Here is a 22,814-nt window from a genome sequence, read left to right on the forward strand (position 1 = left end):
TAAACCCTTCCCAGCCACTGTAGCAAACACTGCCCCTGAGAAATCAGTCCCAGTGCTGCCCAGGTGTAACCCGTCCAGTTTGTACGGGTCCCACCTCCCCCCCGAGCCAGTCCCAACTCCCCAGGAATCTGAAACCCTCCCCCTCACACCATCTCTTCAGCCATGTATTCATCCGATACATCCTGTCGTTTTTACTCTGACTAGTACGTGGCACTGGTAGTAATCCTGAGATCACTACCTTTGACGTCTGACTTTTCAAATTATTTGTTAGGAAGCATTATACTGGATCTCGCAGTAGTGAAGGTTTGGTGAGGCGATGTACTGTGAGTACATGGCCAAATCGCCACATTTAATTTCACTGAGAGCTGAATTTTATGATTTTTGTTGGTTGAAATGCAGTTGGAAATCTCAGGCTGTGTGATGGATATTGGAACTTCAGTGATAACGCCGAGTGAGAGTGCAGAAGACACATTGCCCAGCATGTTCTGGGGTCTAGACCCAATATATGGAGTATTTGCAAAGCTCTACATCAAGGACATCCTGGAACTTAAAAAATCTCAACCTGTACCAGGTGAGTCACTGGATTAACAGTTAATTTAAATAAGCAAGCATGACATTCCCAGCGGAGGCTTAGATACAGAGTAAAACTCCCTTTACCTGCCCCCATCAAACACTCCCAGGGCAGGTACAGCACGGGGTTAGATACAGAGTAAAGCTCCCTTTACCTGCCCCCATCAAACACTCCCAGGGCAGGTACAGCACGGGGTTAGATACAGAGTAAAGCTCCCTCTACACTGTCCCCATCAAACACTCCCAGGACAGGTACAGCACGGGGTTAGATACAGAGTAAAGCTCCCTCTACACTGTCCCCATCAAACACTCCCAGGACACGTACAGCCCGGGGTTAGATACAGAGTAAAGCTCCCTCTACACTGTCCCCATCAACGTCCACTCTATCTATCCCCCTCATCATTTTATAAACCTCTATTAAGTCGCCTCTCATCCTCCTTCGCTCCAATGAGAAAAGCCCTAGCTCCCTCAACCTTTCCTCATAAGACCTACCCTCCAATCCAGGCAGCATCCTGGTAAATCTCCTTTGCACCCTTTCCGATGCTTTCACATCCTTAGAATGAGGTGACCAGAACTGCACACAATACTCCAAATGTGATCTCACCAGGGTCATGTACAGTTGCAGCATAACCCCACAGCTCTTAAACTCAAGCCCCCTGTTAATAAACGCTAACACACTATAGGCCTTCTTCACCGCTCTATCCGGGGGCTGTTTAGCACAGGGCTAAATCGCTGGCTTTGAAAGCAGACCAAGCAGACCAAGCAGGCCAGCAGCACGGTTCGATTCCCGTAACAGCCTCCCCGCACAGGCGCCGGAATGTGGCGACTAGGGGCTTTTCACAGTAACTTCATTTGAAGCCTACTCGTGACAATAAGCGATTTTCATTTTTAATTTCATTTTTTTTTCATTTCACTTGAGTGGCAACCTTCAGAGATCTGTTGTCATGACCCCCAAGATCTCTAGTTCCTCCACATTCCTCAGAACCCTGCTGTTGACCCTGTAATCCGCATTCAAATTTTTTCTACCAAAATGAATCACCTCGCACTTATCAGGGTTAAACTCCATCTGCTATTTTTCGGCCCAGCTCTGCATCCTATCAATGTCTCTGCAGCCTACAACAGCCCTCCACCTCATCCACTACTCCACCAATCTTGGTGTCATCAGCAAATTTACTGACCCACCCTTCAGCCCCCTCCTCCAAGTCATTGCTAAAAATCACAAATAGCAGAGGACCCAGCACTGATCCCTGTGGTACACCGCTGGTAACTGGTCTCCAGTCTGAAAATTTTCCATCCACCACCACCCTCTGTCTTCTATGTGATAGCCAGTTACTTATCCAATTGGCCAAATTTCCCTCTATCCCACACCTCCTTACTTTCTTCATGAGCCGACCATGGGGAACCTTATCAAACGCCTTACTGAAATCCATGTATATGACATCAACTGCTCTACCTTCATCTACACACTTAGTTACCTCCTCAAAGAATTCAATCAAATTTGTGAGGTAAGACTTGCCCTTCACAAATCCGTGTTGACTATCCCGGATTAAGCTGCATCTTTCCAAATGGTCATTAATCCTAATCTTCAGGACCTTTTCCATTAACTTACCGACTACCGAAGTAAGACTAACCGGCCTATAATTACCAGGGTCATTCCTATTCCCTTTCTTGAACAGAGGAACAACATTCGCCACCCTCCAGCCCTCTGGCACTATCCCCGTAGACAGTGAGAACCCAATGATCAAAGCCAAAGGCTCTGCAATCTCATCCCTTGCCTCATCCCTAGGATATATCCCATCTGGCTCAGGGGACTTGTCGAGCCTCAGGTTTTTCAAAATTGCTAATACATCTTCCCTCAGAATATCTACCTCCTCCAGCCAACCCACCTGTATCACACTCTCATCCTCAAAAACATGGCCCCTCTCCTTGGTGAACACTGAAGGAAAGTATTCATTCAATGCCTCCTATTTCTTCTGACTCCATGCACAAGTTCCCACTACTGTCCTTGACCGGCCCTATCCTCACCCTGGTCATTCTTTTATTCCTCACATCAGAGTAAAAAGCCTTGGGGTTTTCCTTGATCTGACCTGCCAAGGACTTCTCATGCCCCCTCCAAGCTCTTCTAAGCCTTTTTTTTTAAGCTCATTCCTTGCTACCTTAGAACATAGAACAGTACAGAACAGGCCCTTCGGCCCTCGATGTTGTGCCGAGCAATGATCACCCTACTCGAACCCATGTATCCACCTTATACCCGTAACCCAACAACCCCCCCCCCAACCTTACTTTTTAGGACACTACGGGCAATTTAGCATGGCCAATCCACCTAATCCGCACATCTTTGGACTGTGGGAGGAAACCGGAGCACCCGGAGGAAACCCACGCACACACGGGGAGGACGTGCAGACTCCGCACAGACAGTGACCCAGCCGGAAACCGAACCTGGGACCCTGGAGCTGTGAAGCATTTATGCTAACCACCATGCTACCGTGCTGCCCACAAATGATCACCCTTGTAACCCTAGGATTAACCCTTGATCACCTTGTTCACATATGATTACCTTGTAACCCTAAAGCGACCCAACTGAACCTTGTTTTCTCATCCTTACATACGCTTCCTTTTTTCTCTTGACAAGACATTCAATCTCTTTTGTGAACCATGGTTCCCTCACACAGCCATTTCCTCCCTGCCTGACAGGGACATACCTGTCAAGGACACCGAATTGTGGTCACTATCTCCAAAGTGCTCTCCCACAAACAAATTTAACACTTGGCCCGGTTCATTACCCAGTACCAAATCCAATGTGCCCCCCCTCTTGTCGGCCTATCCACATATTGTGTCAGGAAACCCTCCTGCACACACTGTACAAAAACTGCCCCATCCGAACTGTTCGACCTACAGAAATTCCAATCAATATTCGGAAAGTTAAAGGCACCTCTGACAACTACCCTGAGACCTCCACACCTATCCATAATCTGCTTTGCAATTTCTTTCTCAACATCTCTATTACTATTTGGGGGCCTATAGAAAATTCCTAACAATGTGACCGCTCCTTTCCTATTTCTAACTTCGGCCTCAGTAGGCAGATCCCCCTTGAACTGCCTTTCTGCAGCCATTAAACTATCCTTGATTAACAATGCTACTCCTCCACCTCTTTTACTACCTTCCCTACTCTTACTGAAACATCTATACCCCGGAACTTTCAACAACCATTCCTGTCCCTGTTTTAGAACATAGAACACTACAGCGCAGTACGGGCCCTTCGGCCCTCGATGTTGCGCCGACCTGTGAAACCATCTGAAGCCTATCTGACCTACACTATTCCATTTTCATCCATATGTCTATCCAGTGACCACTTAAATGCCCTTAAAGTTGGCAAGTCTACTACTGTTGCAGGCAGGGCGTTCCACACCCCTACTACTCTCTGAGTAAAGAAACTGCCTCTGATATCTGTCCTATATCTACCACCCCTCAATTTAAAGCTATGTCCTCTCGTGTTGGTCATCACCATCCGAGGAAAAAGACTCTCACTGTCCACCCTATCTAACCCTCTGACTATCTTATATGTCTCTATTAAGTCACCTCTCAGCCTTCTCCTCTCTAACGAAAACAACCTCAATTCCCTGAGCCTTTCCTCGTAAGACCTTCCCTCCATACCAGGCAACATCCTAGTAAATCTCCTCTGAACCCTTTCCAAAGCTTCCACATCCTTCCTATAATGTGGTGACCAGAACTGCACGCAGTACTCCAGGTGCGGCCGCACCAGAGTTATGTACAGCTGCAGCATGACCTTGTGGCTCCAAACTCAATCCCCCTGCTTATAAAGGCTAGCACACCATATGCCTTCTTAACAGCCCTATTAACCTGGGTGGCAACTTTCAGGGATTTATGTACCTGGATGCCGAGATCTCTCTGTTCATCTACACTACCAAGAATCTTGCCATTAGCCCAGTACTCTGCATTCCTGTTACTCCTTCCAAAGTGAACCACCTCACACTTTTCCGCATTAAACTCCATCTGCCACCTCTCAGCCCAGCTCTGCAGCTTATCTATGTCCCTCTGTATCCTATAACATCCTTCAGCACTATCCACAACTCCACCGACCTTCGTGTCATCTGCAAATTTACTAACCCATCCTTCTACACCCTCTTCCAGGTCATTTATAAAAATGACAAACAGCAGTGGCCCCAAAACAGATCCTTGCGGTACACCACTGGTAACTGAACTCCAGGATGAACATTTGCCATCAACCACCACCCTCTGTCTTCTTTCAGCTAGCCAATTACTGATCCAAACCATGTTTTAACCATGTCTCCGTAATGGCCACAACATCGTAGTCCCAAGTACCAATCCACGCTCCTAGTTCACCTACCTTATTCCGAATGCTCCTTGCATTAAAGTAGTCACACTTCAACCCACCTTTCTGTTTGCCGGCACACTCCTGCGGCCTTGACACCCTCCTCAGTACCTCACTACTCTCAACACTGGCTTCCGGACTACAACTCGTTTTCCCAGCCCCCTGACAAATTAGTTTGAACCCTCCCGAAGAGCCGTAGCAAATTTTCCTCCCAGGATATTGGTGCCCCTCTGGTTCAGGTGCAAACCGTCCTGTTTGTACAGGTCCCACCTTCCCCAGAATGTGCTCCAATTATCCACTTAACTGAAGGATGCCTGGCATGTCGGCTTCATGAGAAAACTGAGGATCCGGGGAAGACGTCTCACAAAGGACAGACTGCCGGGAGCGGGTATGATCCAGGTGCTGCTGCATAAACTGCCCACGAACCTGGTAAGACGCAGGCCCTGATTGACGGACGACAATCCCAGAGAGCTAGCGAGCGCCGTCAGTAAAATTACGAACATAGACCACGTCGTCAGGTGCGAGGAGGTCGAGCCGGGCAACGCCACTGCGATTCCTGGTGCCACTTTTATTATCAAACTACAAGCAGCAAGTATGTTTCTTGTATTGATCAAATGAGCACACAACCAGTATGTTAGTTCAAAGGACAGTTTATTATTGAACACAAGACTTATCTCTCTGTGCAATGATACACGCGGCTACTTATTAAACTACATCTATCAACTAAGATGACGTTTGCTTAACTTCTGGGTGACCGGCTCTGTGCAGGTAGATAAGGCCTTTATCTGAGTCCCCACGTGTTTCGGCTGGAAGTCGTCAGGTTCGTCTCGGCTGCGGCTCGTCTCTCTCAGGTAGCGATCGCGAGTCTTGAACTTGGCTGGTCGTTATGCTGCGATTGATGTGGGCACAGGCTGGTCCCAAAAGAGATTGATCCCTCGTGCGCAGGGCTTCTTATCCTTTTTCTCTTTCACGCCCTTTTACGCGGGGTTAACTTAGGATCCAATGGATCAATAGGGTCTCAATCACTCTGATCGATACCGGCCAATTAGGGGTGGGTTCCTCGATGGCTGGGTGGGTCCTAATTGTTATTGTTCCAAGTGCGTCAGCCTTTCCAAACAAGGGGAGGTGGCGCCGGTGAGTCTGCACCGCCTGGGCCGCAGCCCAAACCCAGCACCACCTGGGCCACAACCCAAACCCAGCACCACCACCTGGGCCAGACCCAAACCCAGCACCACCGCCTGGGCCACAACCCAAACCCAGCACCACCGCCTGGGCCGCAGCCCAAACCCAGCACCACCGCCTGGGCCAGACCCAAACCCAGCACCACCGCCTGGGCCAGACCCAAACCCAGCACCACCTGGGCCGCAGCCCAAACCCAGCACCGCCTGGGCCACAGCCCAAACCCAGCACCACCGCCTGGGCCACAGCCCAAACCCAGCACCACCACCTGGGCCACAGCCCAAACCCAGCACCACCGCCTGGGCCAGACCCAAACCCAGCACCACCGCCTGGGCCAGACCCAAACCCAGCATCACCGCCTGGGCCGCAGCCCAAACCCAGCACCACCGCCTGGGCCAGACCCAAACCCAGCACCGCCTGGGCCACAACCCAAACCCAGCACCACCTGGGCCGCAGCCCAAACCCAGCACCACCTGGGCCGCAGCCCAAACCCAGCACCGCCTGGGCCACAGCCCAAACCCAGCACCACCGCCTGGGCCACAGCCCAAACCCAGCACCACCGCCTGGGCCGCAGCCCAAACCCAGCACCACCTGGGCCGCAGCCCAAACCCAGCACCGCCGCCTGGGCCACAACCCAAACCCAGCACCACCGCCTGGGCCGCAGCCCAAACCCAGCACCACCGCCTGGGCCAGACCCAAACCCAGCACCACCGCCTGGGCCAGACCCAAACCCAGCACCACCTGGGCCGCAGCCCAAACCCAGCACCGCCTGGGCCACAGCCCAAACCCAGCACCACCGCCTGGGCCACAGCCCAAACCCAGCACCACCACCTGGGCCACAGCCCAAACCCAGCACCACCGCCTGGGCCAGACCCAAACCCAGCACCACCGCCTGGGCCAGACCCAAACCCAGCATCACCGCCTGGGCCGCAGCCCAAACCCAGCACCACCGCCTGGGCCAGACCCAAACCCAGCACCGCCTGGGCCACAACCCAAACCCAGCACCACCTGGGCCGCAGCCCAAACCCAGCACCACCTGGGCCGCAGCCCAAACCCAGCACCGCCTGGGCCGCAGCCCAAACCCAGCACCGCCGCCTGGGCCGCAGCCCAAACCCAGCACCACCTGGGCCACAGCCCAAACCCAGCACCGCCTGGGCCAGACCCAAACCCAGCACCGCCTGGGCCAGACCCAAACCCAGCACCACCGCCTGGGCCACAACCCAAACCCAGCACCACCGCCTGGGCCAGACCCAAACCCAGCACCGCCTGGGCCACAGCCCAAACCCAGCACCACCGCCTGGGCCAGACCCAAACCCAGCACCGCCTGGGCCAGACCCAAACCCAGCACCGCCTGGGCCACAACCCAAACCCAGCACCACCGCCTGGGCCGCAGCCCAAACCCAGCACCACCGCTTGGGCCAGACCCAAACCCAGCACCGCCTGGGCCACAACCCAAACCCAGCACCACCGCCTGGGCCGCAACCCAAACCCAGCACCACCTGGGCCGCAGCCCAAACCCAGCACCACCGCCTGGGCCACAACCCAAACCCAGCACCGCCTGGGCAGACCCAAACCCAGCACCACCTGGGCCGCAGCCCAAACCCAGCACCACCGCCTGGGCCACAGCCCAAACCCAGCACCACCGCCTGGGCAGACCCAAACCCAGCACCACCTGGGCCACAGCCCAAACCCAGCACCACCTGGGCCACAGCCCAAACCCAGCACTGCCTGGGCCACAGCCCAAACCCAGCACCACCGTCTGGGCCACAGCCCAAACCCAGCACCGCCTGGGCCGCAGCCCAAACCCAGCACCGCCTGGGCCAGACCCAAACCCAGCACCACCTGGGCCAGACCCAAACCCAGCACCGCCTGGGCCGCAGCCCAAACCCAGCACCACCGCCTGGGCCGCAACCCAAACCCAGCACCACCTGGGCCGCAGCCCAAACCCAGCACCACCGCCTGGGCCAGACCCAAACCCAGCACCACCGCTTGGGCCACAGTCCAAACCCAGCACCACCGCCTGGGCCACAGCCCAAACCCAGCACCACCGCCTGGGCCACAACCCAAACCCAGCACCGCCTGGGCCAGACCCAAACCCAGCACCACCTGGGCCAGACCCAAACCCAGCACCACCGCCTGGGCCACAGCCCAAACCCAGCACCACCGCCTGGGCCGCAACCCAAACCCAGCACCACCTGGGCCGCAGCCCAAACCCAGCACCACCGCCTGGGCCACAGCCCAAACCCAGCACCACCGCCTGGGCAGACCCAAACCCAGCACCACCTGGGCCACAGCCCAAACCCAGCACCACCTGGGCCACAGCCCAAACCCAGCACCACCGTCTGGGCCACAGCCCAAACCCAGCACCGCCTGGGCCGCAGCCCAAACCCAGCACCGCCTGGGCCAGACCCAAACCCAGCACCACCTGGGCCAGACCCAAACCCAGCACCGCCTGGGCTGCAGCCCAAACCCAGCACCACCGCCTGGGCCGCAACCCAAACCCAGCACCACCTGGGCCGCAGCCCAAACCCAGCACCACCGCCTGGGCCAGACCCAAACCCAGCACCACCGCTTGGGCCACAGTCCAAACCCAGCACCACCGCCTGGGCCACAGCCCAAACCCAGCACCACCGCCTGGGCCACAACCCAAACCCAGCACCGCCTGGGCCAGACCCAAACCCAGCACCACCTGGGCCAGACCCAAACCCAGCACCACCGCCTGGGCCACAGCCCAAACCCAGCACCGCCTGGGCCGCAGCCCAAACCCAGCACCGCCTGGGCCACAACCCAAACCCAGCACCGCCTGGGCCGCAGCCCAAACCCAGCACCGCCTGGGCCACAACCCAAACCCAGCACCACCTGGGCCACAGCCCAAACCCAGCACCGCCTGGGCCGCAGCCCAAACCCAGCACCACCTGGGCCACAACCCAAACCCAGCACCGCCTGGGCCACAGCCCAAACCCAGCACCACCTGGGCCACAGCCCAAACCCAGCACCACCGCCTGGGCCGCAGCCCAAACCCAGCACCACCTGGGCCACAGCCCAAACCCAGCACCACCTGGGCCACAGCCCAAACCCAGCACCACCTGGGCCAGACCCAATCCCAGCACCACCTGGGCCACAACCCAAACCCACCACCGCCTGGGCCACAACCCAAACCCAGCACCACCGCCTGGGCCACAGCCCAAACCCAACACCACCTGGGCCAGACCCAAACCCAGCACCACCGCATGGGCCACAACCCAAACCCAGCACCACCGCCTGGGCCGCAGCCCAAACCCAGCACCACCGCCTGGGCCAGACCCAAACCCAGCACCACCGCCTGGGCCACAACCCAAACCCAGCACCGCCTGGGCCACAACCCAAACCCAGCCCCGCCTGGGCCGCAGCCCAAACCCAGCACCACCGCCTGGGCCGCAGCCCAAACCCAGCACCGCCTGGGCCACAGCCCAAACCCAGCACCGCCTGGGCCGCAGCCCAAACCCAGCACCACCTGGGCCAGACCCAAACCCAGCACCGTCTGGGCCACACCCCAAACCCAGCACCGCCTGGGCCAGACCCAAACCCAGCACCACCTGGGCCATAGCCCAAACCCAGCACCGCCTGGGCCACAACCCAAACCCAGCACCGCCTGGGCCGCAGCCCAAACCCAGCACCACCTGGGCCAGACCCAAACCCAGCACCGCCTGGGCCGCAGCCCAAACCCAGCACCACCTGGGCCGCAGCCCAAACCCAGCACCACCTGGGCCAGACCCAAACCCAGCACCGCCTGGGCCAGACCCAAACCCAGCACCGCCTGGTCCGCAGCCCAAACCCAGCACCACCGCCTGGGCCACAACCCAAACCCAGCACCACCTGGGCCGCAGCCCAAACCCAGCACCGCTTGGGCCACAGTCCAAACCCAGCACCACCGCCTGGGCCACAACCCAAACCCAGCACCGCCTGGGCCACAGCCCAAACCCAGCACCACCGCCTGGGCCACAACCCAAACCCAGCACCGCCTGGGCCACAGCCCAAACCCAGCACCACCGCCTGGGCCAGACCCAAACCCAGCACCACCGCCTGGGCCGCAGCCCAAACCCAGCACCACCACCTGGGCCAGACCCAAACCCAGCACCACCGCCTGGGCCGCAGCCCAAACCCAGCACCGCCTGGGCCACAACCCAAACCCAGCACCACCGCCTGGGCCACAACCCAAACCCAGCACCGCCTGGGCCACAGCCCAAACCCAGCACCACCGCCTGGGCCAGACCCAAACCCAGCACCACCGCCTGGGCCGCAGCCCAAACCCAGCACCACCACCTGGGCCAGACCCAAACCCAGCACCACCGCCTGGGCCGCAGCCCAAACCCAGCACCGCCGCCTGGGCCGCAGCCCAAACCCAGCACCACCTGGGCCACAGCCCAAACCCAGCACCGCCTGGGCCAGACCCAAACCCAGCACCGCCTGGGCCAGACCCAAACCCAGCACCACCGCCTGGGCCACAACCCAAACCCAGCACCACCGCCTGGGCCAGACCCAAACCCAGCACCGCCTGGGCCACAGCCCAAACCCAGCACCACCGCCTGGGCCAGACCCAAACCCAGCACCGCCTGGGCCAGACCCAAACCCAGCACCGCCTGGGCCACAACCCAAACCCAGCACCACCGCCTGGGCCGCAGCCCAAACCCAGCACCACCGCTTGGGCCAGACCCAAACCCAGCACCGCCTGGGCCACAACCCAAACCCAGCACCACCGCCTGGGCCGCAACCCAAACCCAGCACCACCTGGGCCGCAGCCCAAACCCAGCACCACCGCCTGGGCCACAGCCCAAACCCAGCACCACCGCCTGGGCAGACCCAAACCCAGCACCACCTGGGCCACAGCCCAAACCCAGCACCACCTGGGCCACAGCCCAAACCCAGCACCGCCTGGGCCACAGCCCAAACCCAGCACCACCGTCTGGGCCACAGCCCAAACCCAGCACCGCCTGGGCCGCAGCCCAAACCCAGCACCGCCTGGGCCAGACCCAAACCCAGCACCACCTGGGCCAGACCCAAACCCAGCACCGCCTGGGCCGCAGCCCAAACCCAGCACCACCGCCTGGGCCGCAACCCAAACCCAGCACCACCTGGGCCGCAGCCCAAACCCAGCACCACCGCCTGGGCCAGACCCAAACCCAGCACCACCGCTTGGGCCACAGTCCAAACCCAGCACCACCGCCTGGGCCACAGCCCAAACCCAGCACCACCGCCTGGGCCACAACCCAAACCCAGCACCGCCTGGGCCAGACCCAAACCCAGCACCACCTGGGCCAGACCCAAACCCAGCACCACCGCCTGGGCCACAGCCCAAACCCAGCACCGCCTGGGCCGCAGCCCAAACCCAGCACCGCCTGGGCCACAACCCAAACCCAGCACCGCCTGGGCCGCAGCCCAAACCCAGCACCGCCTGGGCCACAACCCAAACCCAGCACCACCTGGGCCACAGCCCAAACCCAGCACCGCCTGGGCCGCAGCCCAAACCCAGCACCACCTGGGCCACAACCCAAACCCAGCACCGCCTGGGCCACAGCCCAAACCCAGCACCACCTGGGCCACAGCCCAAACCCAGCACCACCGCCTGGGCCGCAGCCCAAACCCAGCACCACCTGGGCCACAGCCCAAACCCAGCACCACCTGGGCCACAGCCCAAACCCAGCACCACCTGGGCCAGACCCAAACCCAGCACCACCTGGGCCACAACCCAAACCCACCACCGCCTGGGCCACAACCCAAACCCAGCACCACCGCCTGGGCCACAGCCCAAACCCAACACCACCTGGGCCAGACCCAAACCCATCACCACCGCATGGGCCACAACCCAAACCCAGCACCACCGCCTGGGCCGCAGCCCAAACCCAGCACCACCGCCTGGGCCAGACCCAAACCCAGCACCACCCGCCTGGGCCACAACCCAAACCCAGCACCGCCTGGGCCACAACCCAAACCCAGCCCCGCCTGGGCCGCAGCCCAAACCCAGCACCACCGCCTGGGCCGCAGCCCAAACCCAGCACCGCCTGGGCCACAGCCCAAACCCAGCACCGCCTGGGCCGCAGCCCAAACCCAGCACCACCTGGGCCAGACCCAAACCCAGCACCGTCTGGGCCACACCCCAAACCCAGCACCGCCTGGGCCAGACCCAAACCCAGCACCACCTGGGCCATAGCCCAAACCCAGCACCGCCTGGGCCACAACCCAAACCCAGCACCGCCTGGGCCGCAGCCCAAACCCAGCACCACCTGGGCCAGACCCAAACCCAGCACCGCCTGGGCCGCAGCCCAAACCCAGCACCACCTGGGCCGCAGCCCAAACCCAGCACCACCTGGGCCAGACCCAAACCCAGCACCGCCTGGGCCAGACCCAAACCCAGCACCACCTGGGCCACAACCCAAACCCAGCACCACCTGGGCCGCAGCCCAAACCCAGCACCGCTTGGGCCACAGTCCAAACCCAGCACCACCGCCTGGGCCACAACCCAAACCCAGCACCGCCTGGGCCACAGCCCAAACCCAGCACCACCGCCTGGGCCACAACCCAAACCCAGCACCGCCTGGGCCACAGCCCAAACCCAGCACCACCGCCTGGGCCAGACCCAAACCCAGCACCACCGCCTGGGCCGCAGCCCAAACCCAGCACCACCACCTGGGCCAGACCCAAACCCAGCACCACCGCCTGGGCCGCAGCCCAAACCCAGCACCGCCTGGGCCACAACCCAAACCCAGCACCACCGCCTGGGCCAGACCCAAACCCAGCACCACCGCCTGGGCCGCAGCCCAAACCCAGCACCACCGCCTGGGCCAGACCCAAACCCAGCACCGCCTGGGCCAGACCCAAACCCAGCACCGCCTGGGCCAGACCCAAACCCAGCACCGCCTGGGCCGCAGCCCAAACCCAGCACCACCACCTGGGCCACAACCCAAACCCAGCACCGCCTGGGCCAGACCCAAACCCAGCACCGCCTGGGCCAGACCCAAACCCAGCACCGCCTGGGCCGCAGCCCAAACCCAGCACCACCACCTGGGCCACAACCCAAACCCAGCACCACCTGGGCCAGACCCAAACCCAGCACCACCTGGGCCACAACCCAAACCCAGCACCGTCTGGGCCAGACCCAAACCCAGCACCGTCTGGGCCACACCCCAAACCCAGCACCGTCTGGGCCACAGCCCAAACCCAGCACCGTCTGGGCCAGACCCAAACCCAGCACCACCTGGGCCACAGCCCAAACCCAGCACCACCGCCTGGGCCAGACCCAAACCCAGCACCACCTGGGCCACAGCCCAAACCCAGCACCGCCTGGGCCACAGCCCAAACCCAGCACCACCGCCTGGGCCACAGCCCAATCCCAGCACCACCTGGGCCGCAACCCAAACCCAGCACCACCTGGGCCACAGCCCAATCCCAGCACCACCTGGGCCGCAACCCAAACCCAGCACCGCCTGGGCCGCAACCCACACCCAGCACCACCTGGGCCAGACCCAAACCCAGCACCACCGCCTGGGCCACAGCCCAAACCCAGCACCACCGCCTGGGCCAGACCCAAACCCAGCACCGCCTGGGCCACAACCCAAACCCAGCACCACCGCCTGGGCCAGACCCAAACCCAGCACCACCTGGGCCAGACCCAAACCCAGCACCGTCTGGTCCGCAGCCCAAACCCAGCACCGTCTGGGCCACAGCCCAAACCCAGCACCACCTGGGCCAGACCCAAACCCAGCACCGTCTGGGCCAGACCCAAACCCAGCACCACCTGGACCAGACCCAAACCCAGCACCGCCTGGTCCGCAGCCCAAACCCAGCACCGTCTGGGCCACAGCCCAAACCCAGCACCACCTGGGCCAGACCCAAACCCAGCACCACCGCCTGGGCCAGACCCAAACCCAGCACCGCCTGGGCCGCAGCCCAAACCCAGCACCGTCTGGGCCACAGCCCAAACCCAGCACCGCCTGGGCCACAGCCCAAACCCAGCACCACCTGGGCCAGACCCAAACCCAGCACCGCCTGGGCCACAGCCCAAACCCAGCACCACCTGGGCCAGACCCAAACCCAGCACCGCCTGGGCCGCAGCCCAAACCCAGCACCACCTGGGCCAGACCCAAACCCAGCACCACCTGGGCCACAGCCCAAACCCAGCACCGCCTGGGCCACAGCCCAAACCCAGCACCACCTGGGCCAGACCCAAACCCAGCACCGCCTGGGCCAGACCCAAACCCAGCACCGCCTGGGCCACAGCCCAAACCCAGCACCACCGCCTGGGCCGCAGCCCAAACCCAGCACCACCGCCTGGGCCGCAGCCCAAACCCAGCACCACCGCCTGGGCCGCAGCCCAAACCCAGCACCGCCGCCTGGGCCACAACCCAAACCCAGCACCGCCTGGGCCGCAACCCAAACCCAGCACCACCGCCTGGGCCACAACCCAAACCCAGCACCACCGCCTGGGCCAGAGCCCAAACCCAGCACCACCTGGGCCGCAGCCCAAACCCAGCACCGCCTGGGCCACAGCCCAAACCCAGCACCACCGCCTGGGCCAGACCCAAACCCAGCACCACCGCCTGGGCCGCAGCCCAAACCCAGCACCACCTGGGCCACAGCCCAAACCCAGCACCACCTGGGCCACAGCCCAAACCCAGCACCGCCTGGGCCGCAGCCCAAACCCAGCACCACCGCCTGGGCCACAGCCCAAACCCAGCACCACCTGGGCCACAGCCCAAACCCAGCACCGCCTGGGCCGCAGCCCAAACCCAGCACCACCTGGGCCGCAGCCCAAACCCAGCACCACCTGGGCCGCAGCCCAAACCCAGCACCGCCTGGGCCACAGCCCAAACCCAGCACCACCGCCTGGGCCACAGCCCAAACCCAGCACCACCGCCTGGGCCGCAGCCCAAACCCAGCACCACCACCTGGGCCACAGCCCAAACCCAGCACCACCTGGGCCGCAGCCCAAACCCAGCACCGCCTGGGCCACAACCCAAACCCAGCACCACCACCTGGGCCAGAGCCCAAACCCAGCACCACCTGGGCCACAGCCCAAACCCAGCACCACCACCTGGGCCGCAGCCCAAACCCAGCACCACCTGGGCCGCAGCCCAAACCCAGCACCGTCTGGGCCACAACCCAAACCCAGCACCGCCTGGGCCACAGCCCAAACCCAGCACCGCCTGGGCCACAGCCCAAACCCAGCACCGCCTGGGCCGCAGCCCAAACCCAGCACCACCTGGGCCACAGCCTAAACCCAGCACCACCGCCTGGGCCAGACCCAAACCCAGCACCGCCGCCTGGGCCGCAGCCCAAACCCAGCACCGCCTGGGCCACAGCCCAAACCCAGCACCGCCTGGGCCGCAGCCCAAACCCAGCACCACCTGGGCCAGACCCAAACCCAGCACCGCCTGGGCCGCAGCCCAAACCCAGCACCGCCTGGGCCGCAGCCCAAACCCAGCACCACCTGGGCCAGACCCAAACCCAGCACCACCGCCTGGGCCAGACCCAAACCCAGCACCACCTGGGCCGCAGCCCAAACCCAGCACCGCCTGGGCCACAGCCCAAACCCAGCACCGCCTGGGCCGCAGCCCAAACCCAGCACCGCCTGGGCCACAGCCCAAACCCAGCACCACCTGGGCCACAACCCAAACCCAGCACCGCCTGGGCCACAGCCCAAACCCAGCACCGCCTGGGCCGCAGCCCAAACCCAGCACCGCCTGGGCCGCAGCCCAAACCCAGCACCACCTGGGCCAGACCCAAACCCAGCACCACCTGGGCCAGACCCAAACCCAGCACCGCCTGGGCCACAGCCCAAACCCAGCACCGCCTGGGCCAGACCCAAACCCAGCACCACCGCCTGGGCCACAGCCCAAACCCAGCACCACCGCCTGGGCCAGACCCAAACCCAGCACCACCGCCTGGGCCAGACCCAAACCCAGCACCACCTGGGCCAGACCCAAACCCAGCACCGCCTGGGCCAGACCCAAACCCAGCACCGCCTGGGCCAGACCCAAACCCAGCACCACCTGGGCCACAGCCCAAACCCAGCACCACCTGGGCCACAGCCCAAACCCAGCACCACCTGGGCCGCAGCCCAAACCCAGCACCGCCTGGGCCACAGCCCAAACCCAGCACCGTCTGGGCCGCACCCAAACCCAGCACCGCCTGGGCCACAACCCAAACCCAGCACCACCGCCTGGGCCACAGCCCAAACCCAGCACCGCCTGGGCCACAGCCCAAACCCAGCACCGCCTGGGCCAGACCCAAACCCAGCACCACCTGGGCCGCAGCCCAAACCCAGCACCACCGCCTGGGCCAGACCCAAACCCAGCACCACCGCCTGGGCCAGACCCAAACCCAGCACCACCGCCTGGGCCACAACCCAAACCCAGCACCACCGCCTGGGCCAGACCCAAACCCGGCCGTCGTGGGTCGCGAAGGTCGGTCGGCGAGGGTCGCGAAGGTCGGTCGGCGAGGGTCGCGAAGGCCGGTCGGCGTGGGTTGCGAAGGTCGGTCAGATTGGGTCCCAAAGGTTGGCCGGTTGGTAAAATGGGTCCCCGGGAAAATAGTTTGAAAAACGCTGGTTTAAACTGTCCCAGCCTCGTGCCAATATTACTGACTGAAATGGGCCCTCTGGTGGATTAGGTCTGATACTGCAGCAGGCGCAGGCTGAGCTGGAAGTTTGCAGATTGTGTGATGAGTTCCTTTCTGTCTCTAATTGTTTGAGGTCATGAATAATTCATTTGATTCTTACTCTTATCATTTTGACTTGTTTCGGTTTGTTGTGATTATGTCTCTTTGAATCCTAAAATCTTGTGACACCAAAGGAGGCCATTGTGCCTGTGCAATGAGCTATCTAATTAATCACACTCCTCAACTCTCTGATCCAAAGGGATGGCAGAGAGCACAGAGTCCCACTCTGTACACAGGACCTGCTCCTCTACATTTCAGACCCACAAAGCAGCATGGACGGAATCATCCAGCTCCTGAAAGTTTGGCGCCTTCTCGGGCTACAAACCCAACATGAACAAACGCGAGATCTTCCCGGTACACCCACAAGTAGGGGGGGGGCAGCACTAACGGGACTGCCGTTTAAACAAGCCCGACACAAATTCCGCTACCTGGGGATCCAAATAGCCCATGTCACCAGCCTGACAGAGGAAGTAAAAAAGGACCTGCAAAGATGGAGCACACTCCCACTCTCCCTCGCGGGGAGAGTCCAGACGATCAAAATGAACGTACTGCCCAGGTTCCTCTTCCTACTTCGACCCATCCCAATCTATAACCCCAAGGCCTTTTTCAAAGCACTAGACAAACTAATCTCGACGTTCGTATGGGGGGGGGGAAGAATGCTAGGATCCCAAAGAAGGTCCTACAAGAAACAAAATCCGGGGGGTGGGGCTAGCCCTCCCAAACCTACAATTTTACCACTGGGTGGCGACAGCGGAGGCCGAGTGGGTGCGCGCGGAGAAGGCCTCCTACATGGGGACCTCCCTCCAGGCCCTCGCCACGGCAGCACTCCCATCCCCACCCAAAAAACACTCCAGCAGCCCGGTGGTGATAGCCACCCTCTAGTCCTAGAACCAACTACGGCAGCAATTTGGCCTGACCAAAATGTCGGACAAGGCTCCCATCTGCAACAACCATAGGTTCAAACCAGCACTGACTGACGCCACCTTCAAAAGGTGGGGACAGGACGGAAGGACACTGGCATATAGGGACCGAATATACAGATGGCAGGATCGCAACACTGGACGAACTGACAGAGAAATTCCAGCGAGCCTGGGGGAACAAGCTAAGGTACCTGCAAATCAAAACCTTCCTACAAAAGGAGACAAGGACGTACCCACAACCGCCACGATAGATATTAAGAGTTACTGGACGCAAGCATCCCAGACAGAGGGAACTGTAGCGACATGTATGAACGACTGATATAAAGGGCCGACACCATACTGGACGCAACAAGAAAGAAATGGGAGGAAGACCTGGGGATTGAAAAAGGGTGGGGACTCTGGAGCGAAGCACTGCATAGGGTCAACTCCACCTCCACGTGGGCACGGCTACACTTGACGCAACTAAAAGTGGTACATAGAGCCCACTTAACAAGAACTCAAATAGGTAGGTTCTTCCTGGAGGTGGAGGATAGATGTGAACGGTGCCAAGGAGGCCCGGCCAACCACGCCCACATGCCCCAGACTGACGGGGTACTGGACAGCCTTCTTTGAGGCAATGTCCAAAGTGGTGAGGGTGGAGCCATGTCCGAAAGTGGCGGTCTTCGGGGTATCAGACCAGCCAGATCTATTCCTGGGGAGGAGGGCGGACGCCCTTGCCTTTGCCTCCCTGATCGCCTGCCATAGAATCCTGTTCGGTTGGCGGTCAGCAGCACCACCCAAAGCTGCAGACTGGCTGTCCGACCTCTCGGAATCTCTCCAAATGGAGAAAATCAAATTCGCCATCCGAGGGTCAGACGACGGATTCCACTGAACGTGGGAGCCATTCACCCAATTGTTCCGGGACCTGTTTGTGGCCAAGCGAACAAGCAGAAGAATAGCCAAGTAGCCAAGAATCAGGGGAAAGTAGCCAAGGCGTGAGAGGGAAGATAAACCGCAGGAGGGGGGCGGGGCAGCTAAACCCAAGAGAAAAGAAAGGCGAACCACAGGAGAAGGGGGGAGGGGGGGGGGGGGGGGTGGAGGGGGGGGGGGGGGGGGTGGAGGGGCGGGGGGGGGGGGAGGCAAGGGAATGATAGCTGGAGAAGGAGCATGGGAAATGTAACAAACTTGGCAAATGCAGGCCCAGAGAGCAAGGAAAATACGGGCGAAGCGGAGGGGAACGCGCAACGACAGCAGCAGCGAAAACCCAGGCAGGGCGATTGCCAGACACTTATGTGGCATGACTGCTACTTGCCACTTGTCAGCCCAAGCCTGGATATTGTCCAAGTCTTGCTGCGTTTGGAGTGCTCGAATATAAGATAGACATTGTGAACTGTTTTATCTTACTGATCTCGTAGAGGAAAGTTTATTTTTCTTTGTTCAAAACCAGTGGGATCTTGTGGCTTCATTGACTGAAAAAAAAAGAAAATCGCTTATTGTCACAAGTAGGCTTCAATGAAGTTACTGTGAAAAGCCCCTAGTCGCCACATTCCGTCGCCTGCTCGGGGAGGCTGGTACAGGAATTGAACCGTGCTGCTGGCCTGCCTTGGTCTGCTTTAAAAGCCAGCAATTTAGCCCAGTGTGCTACACCAGCCTTTAATTTCAAACCTTGTCCACTTTAAATAAAATGTTATTGATCCCTAACCAATTCTTATTAACAATTTAGTGGTCTGACCAAAGATCATATCAAATCTCTTAATCTGCATTATGGAGAACAAACCAGCTTCAGCAGTCTTTCCATAAAATTAAAGTCCCTTATCTCTGATATTCTTCTTCTAAATATCCTCTGCACCCTCTCCAAAACCTTGATATTTTACCAAAGTGTGGTGCCCAGAATTGAGTGCAATACTCTAGCTCAGGGCTTATAAAATAAATATAAATGTTTCGCCTAACTCCCATGTTTTTGTAGTCTATTCCTCCAACAATGAAAATAAGGAGCTCCTATGTTTTTAGAATAGCATTCTCAACTTTCGACCACCAAAGATTTGTATACACTCACCCCTTAGAGTGTGCTGCTGTACGCCTGTAAAATTAGGGTTAAATTTAAGTTACCCCTCTTCATTCACCCTCCAAAATGTATCAAGTTCGACTTCTCTGTTATAATTCATCTGCCCCTTGCCTGCCCAATTCGTCAGTCTTTCTTTCCATAGTCTGTTACTGTCTTCCTCACTCTTTAATACTTGTCTTTGTTGGATATCATTAGCAACATTGGAAATAAGAACATAAGAACTAGGAGCAGGAGTAGGCCATCTGGCCCCTCGAGCCTGCTCCGCCATTCAATGAGATCATGGCTGATCTTTTGTGGGCTCAGCTCCACTTTCCGGCCCGAACACCATAACCCTTAATCCCTTTATTCTTCAAAAAAACTATCTATCTTTATCTTAAAAACATTTAATGAAGGAGCCTCTACTGCTTCACTGGGCAAGGAATTCCATAGATTCACAACCCTTTGGGTGAAGAAGTTCCTCCTAAACTGAGTCCTAAATCTACTTCCCCTTATTTTGAGGCTATGCCCCCTAGTTCTGCTTTCACCCGCCAGTGGAAACAACATGCCCGCATCTATCCCTATCTATTCCTTCATAATTTTATATGTTTCTATAAGATCCCCCCTCATCTTTCTAAATTCCAACGAGTACAGTCCCAGTCTACTCAACCTCTCCTCATAATCCAACCCCTTCAACTCTGGGAATAACCTAGTGAATCTCCTCTACACACCCTCCAGCGCCAGTACGTCCTTTCTCAAGTAAGGAGACCAAAACTGAACACAATACTCCAGGTGTGGCTGCACTAACACCTTATACAATTGCAGCATAACCTCCCTAGTCTTAAACTCTATCCCTCTAGCAATGAAGGACAAAATTCCATTTGCTTTCTTAATCACCTGTTGCACCTGTAAACCAACTTTTTGCGACTCATGCACTAGTACACCCAGATCTCTCTGCACAGCAGCATGTTTTAATATTTTATCATTTAAATAATAATCCCGTTTGCTGTTATTCCTACCAAAATGGATAACCTCACATTTGTCAACATTGTATTCCATCTGCCAGACCCTAGCCCATTCACTTAACCTATCCAAATCCCTCTGCAGACTTCCAGTATCCTCTGCACTTTTCGCTTTACCACTCATCTTAGTGTCATCTGCAAACCTGGACACATTGCCCTTAGTCCCAACTCCAAATCATCTATGTAAATTTTGAACAATTGTGGGCCCAACACTGATCCCTGAGGGACACCCATTAATCCCCACTCTTTGCTTTCTATTAATTAACCAATCCTCTATCTACTACTTTACCCTTAATGCCATGCATCTTCATCTTATGCAGCAACCTTTTGTGTAGCACCTTATCAAGGGCTTTTTGGAAATCCAGATATACCACATCCATTGGCTCCCCGTGATCTACTGCACTGGTAATGTCCTCAAAAAATTCCACTAAATTAGTTAGGCACGACCAGCCCTTTATGAACCCATGCTGCGTCTGCCCAATGGGACAATTTCTATCCAGATGCCTCGTTATTTCTTCCTTGATGATAGATCCCAGCATCTTCCCCACTACCGAAGTTAAGCTCACTGGCCTATAAATGAAAAAAAATGAAAATCGGTTATTGTCACGAGTAGGCTTCAAATGAAGTTACTGTGAAAAGCCCCTAGTCACCACATTCCGGCGCCTGATCGGGGAGGCTGTTACGGGAAACGAACCGTGCTGCTGGCCTGCTTGGTCTGCTTTCAAAGCCAGCGATTTAGCTGTGTGCTAAACAGCCCCCCACCTCATTTTTTAAACAGTGGTGTCACGTTTGCTAATTTCCAATCCGCTGGGACCACCCCAGAGTCTAGTGAATTTTAGTAAATTATCACTAGTGCATTTGCAATTTCCCTCGCCATCTCTTTTAGCACTCTGGGATGCATTCCATCAGGGCCAGGAGACTTGTCTACCTTTAGCCCCATTAGCTTGCCCATCACTACCTCCTTAGTGATAACAATCCTCTCAAGGTCCTCACCTGTCATAGCCTCATTTCTATCAGTCACTGGCACGTTATTTGTGTCTTCCACTGTGAAGACCGACCCAAAAAACCTGTTCAGTTCCTCAGCCATTTCCCCATCTCCCATTATTAATCTAAATCTCCCTTCTCATCCTCTAAAGGATGGCCTGTGTAGAAAAGTCAGTGATCTATGTATTAAAAAGGAGCAGTGGTTCTAATACTGACTCCTGCAGAACACCAATGTGCATTTCCCCCCCCCCCCCCCAGTCTGAAAAAGTGTTCACTCTTATTCTCTGCGTTCTGTCTTTCTCAGCCAACTTTGTATCCATGTAGCCACTGTCCCTTTAATCTCACAGGCTTCAATTTTGCTGACAAGTCTATTGTTTGGTACTTTGTTGAATGCCTTTTGAAATTCCATATTGACATCAACCACATTGCCCCCATCAACCTCCCCATTACTGTGTCTAAAGAACTCAATTCAGCAAATCAGACACAATTTGCCTATCATAGATCTTAGCTGCCTGTCATTTATTAGTCTATACTTCCTTAGTTTAGCTGCGGCACCAACTGGTATTGGAAGCTCTGGTAGTGTTTGCAGATGAAAGCATTGATTTAATCTTGATTTGTATTGTTTGTACAGGTGTGTTCTTCTATAAAACCCATCCCATCACAAAGGTGGATATCCTGGGCACCATTGTCCAGAAGCGAGAGAGGGAGAGGTTTTTCAGTTTTGGAGGTTTGTGTTTCTGGATGGATTGTGTGTTTATTTCGACATGGACTCCTTGGCAGCAACTGAACACAAACATTCTGCAGAGGAGAAAAATGCTGCAGATTCTGGAAATAAAAAATAAAAACAGAAAATTGTAGGAACACTCAGTCAGGAAGCATCAGTGGATAAAGAAACAGTTAACGTATAGGTCGATGTCCTGTCATCAAAACCCCACCCAGCCCCGGGTGCAAACTAATTCCAGAACCTGGATCCCAATAGTTTGGTGTTAGGGTGGCACGGTGGCACATTGGTTAGCACTGCTGCCTCGCTGCTTCAGGGACCCGGGATCAATTCCAGCTTCGGGTGCCTGTCT

At 57.9% G+C, this 22,814-nt stretch overlaps 1 protein-coding gene across 6 annotated transcripts in view; it reads left to right on the plus strand.

Annotated features, from left to right (window-relative positions):
- Nucleotides 1-402: 402 nt before the first annotated feature.
- stn1 (STN1 subunit of CST complex) overlaps nt 403-22,814 on the plus strand; it is a 31,914-nt gene continuing 9,502 nt past the window's right edge. For 5 of the 6 annotated variants that reach the window (XM_038773293.1, XM_038773297.1, XM_038773295.1 and 2 more), the window contains exons 1-2: nt 403-571; nt 22,373-22,468. In XM_038773293.1, coding sequence (XP_038629221.1) covers nt 421-571; nt 22,373-22,468 — 247 coding nt within the window. In that variant the 5' untranslated portion in view covers nt 403-420. The remainder of the gene's footprint in view (nt 572-22,372; nt 22,469-22,814) is intronic. The other variant, XM_038773296.1, reaches the window with a different exon arrangement.

This window comes from Scyliorhinus canicula, chromosome 16 (genome assembly GCF_902713615.1).
Source record: "Scyliorhinus canicula chromosome 16, sScyCan1.1, whole genome shotgun sequence".
In the NCBI taxonomy this organism is placed as follows: Eukaryota; Metazoa; Chordata; class Chondrichthyes; order Carcharhiniformes; family Scyliorhinidae; genus Scyliorhinus; species Scyliorhinus canicula.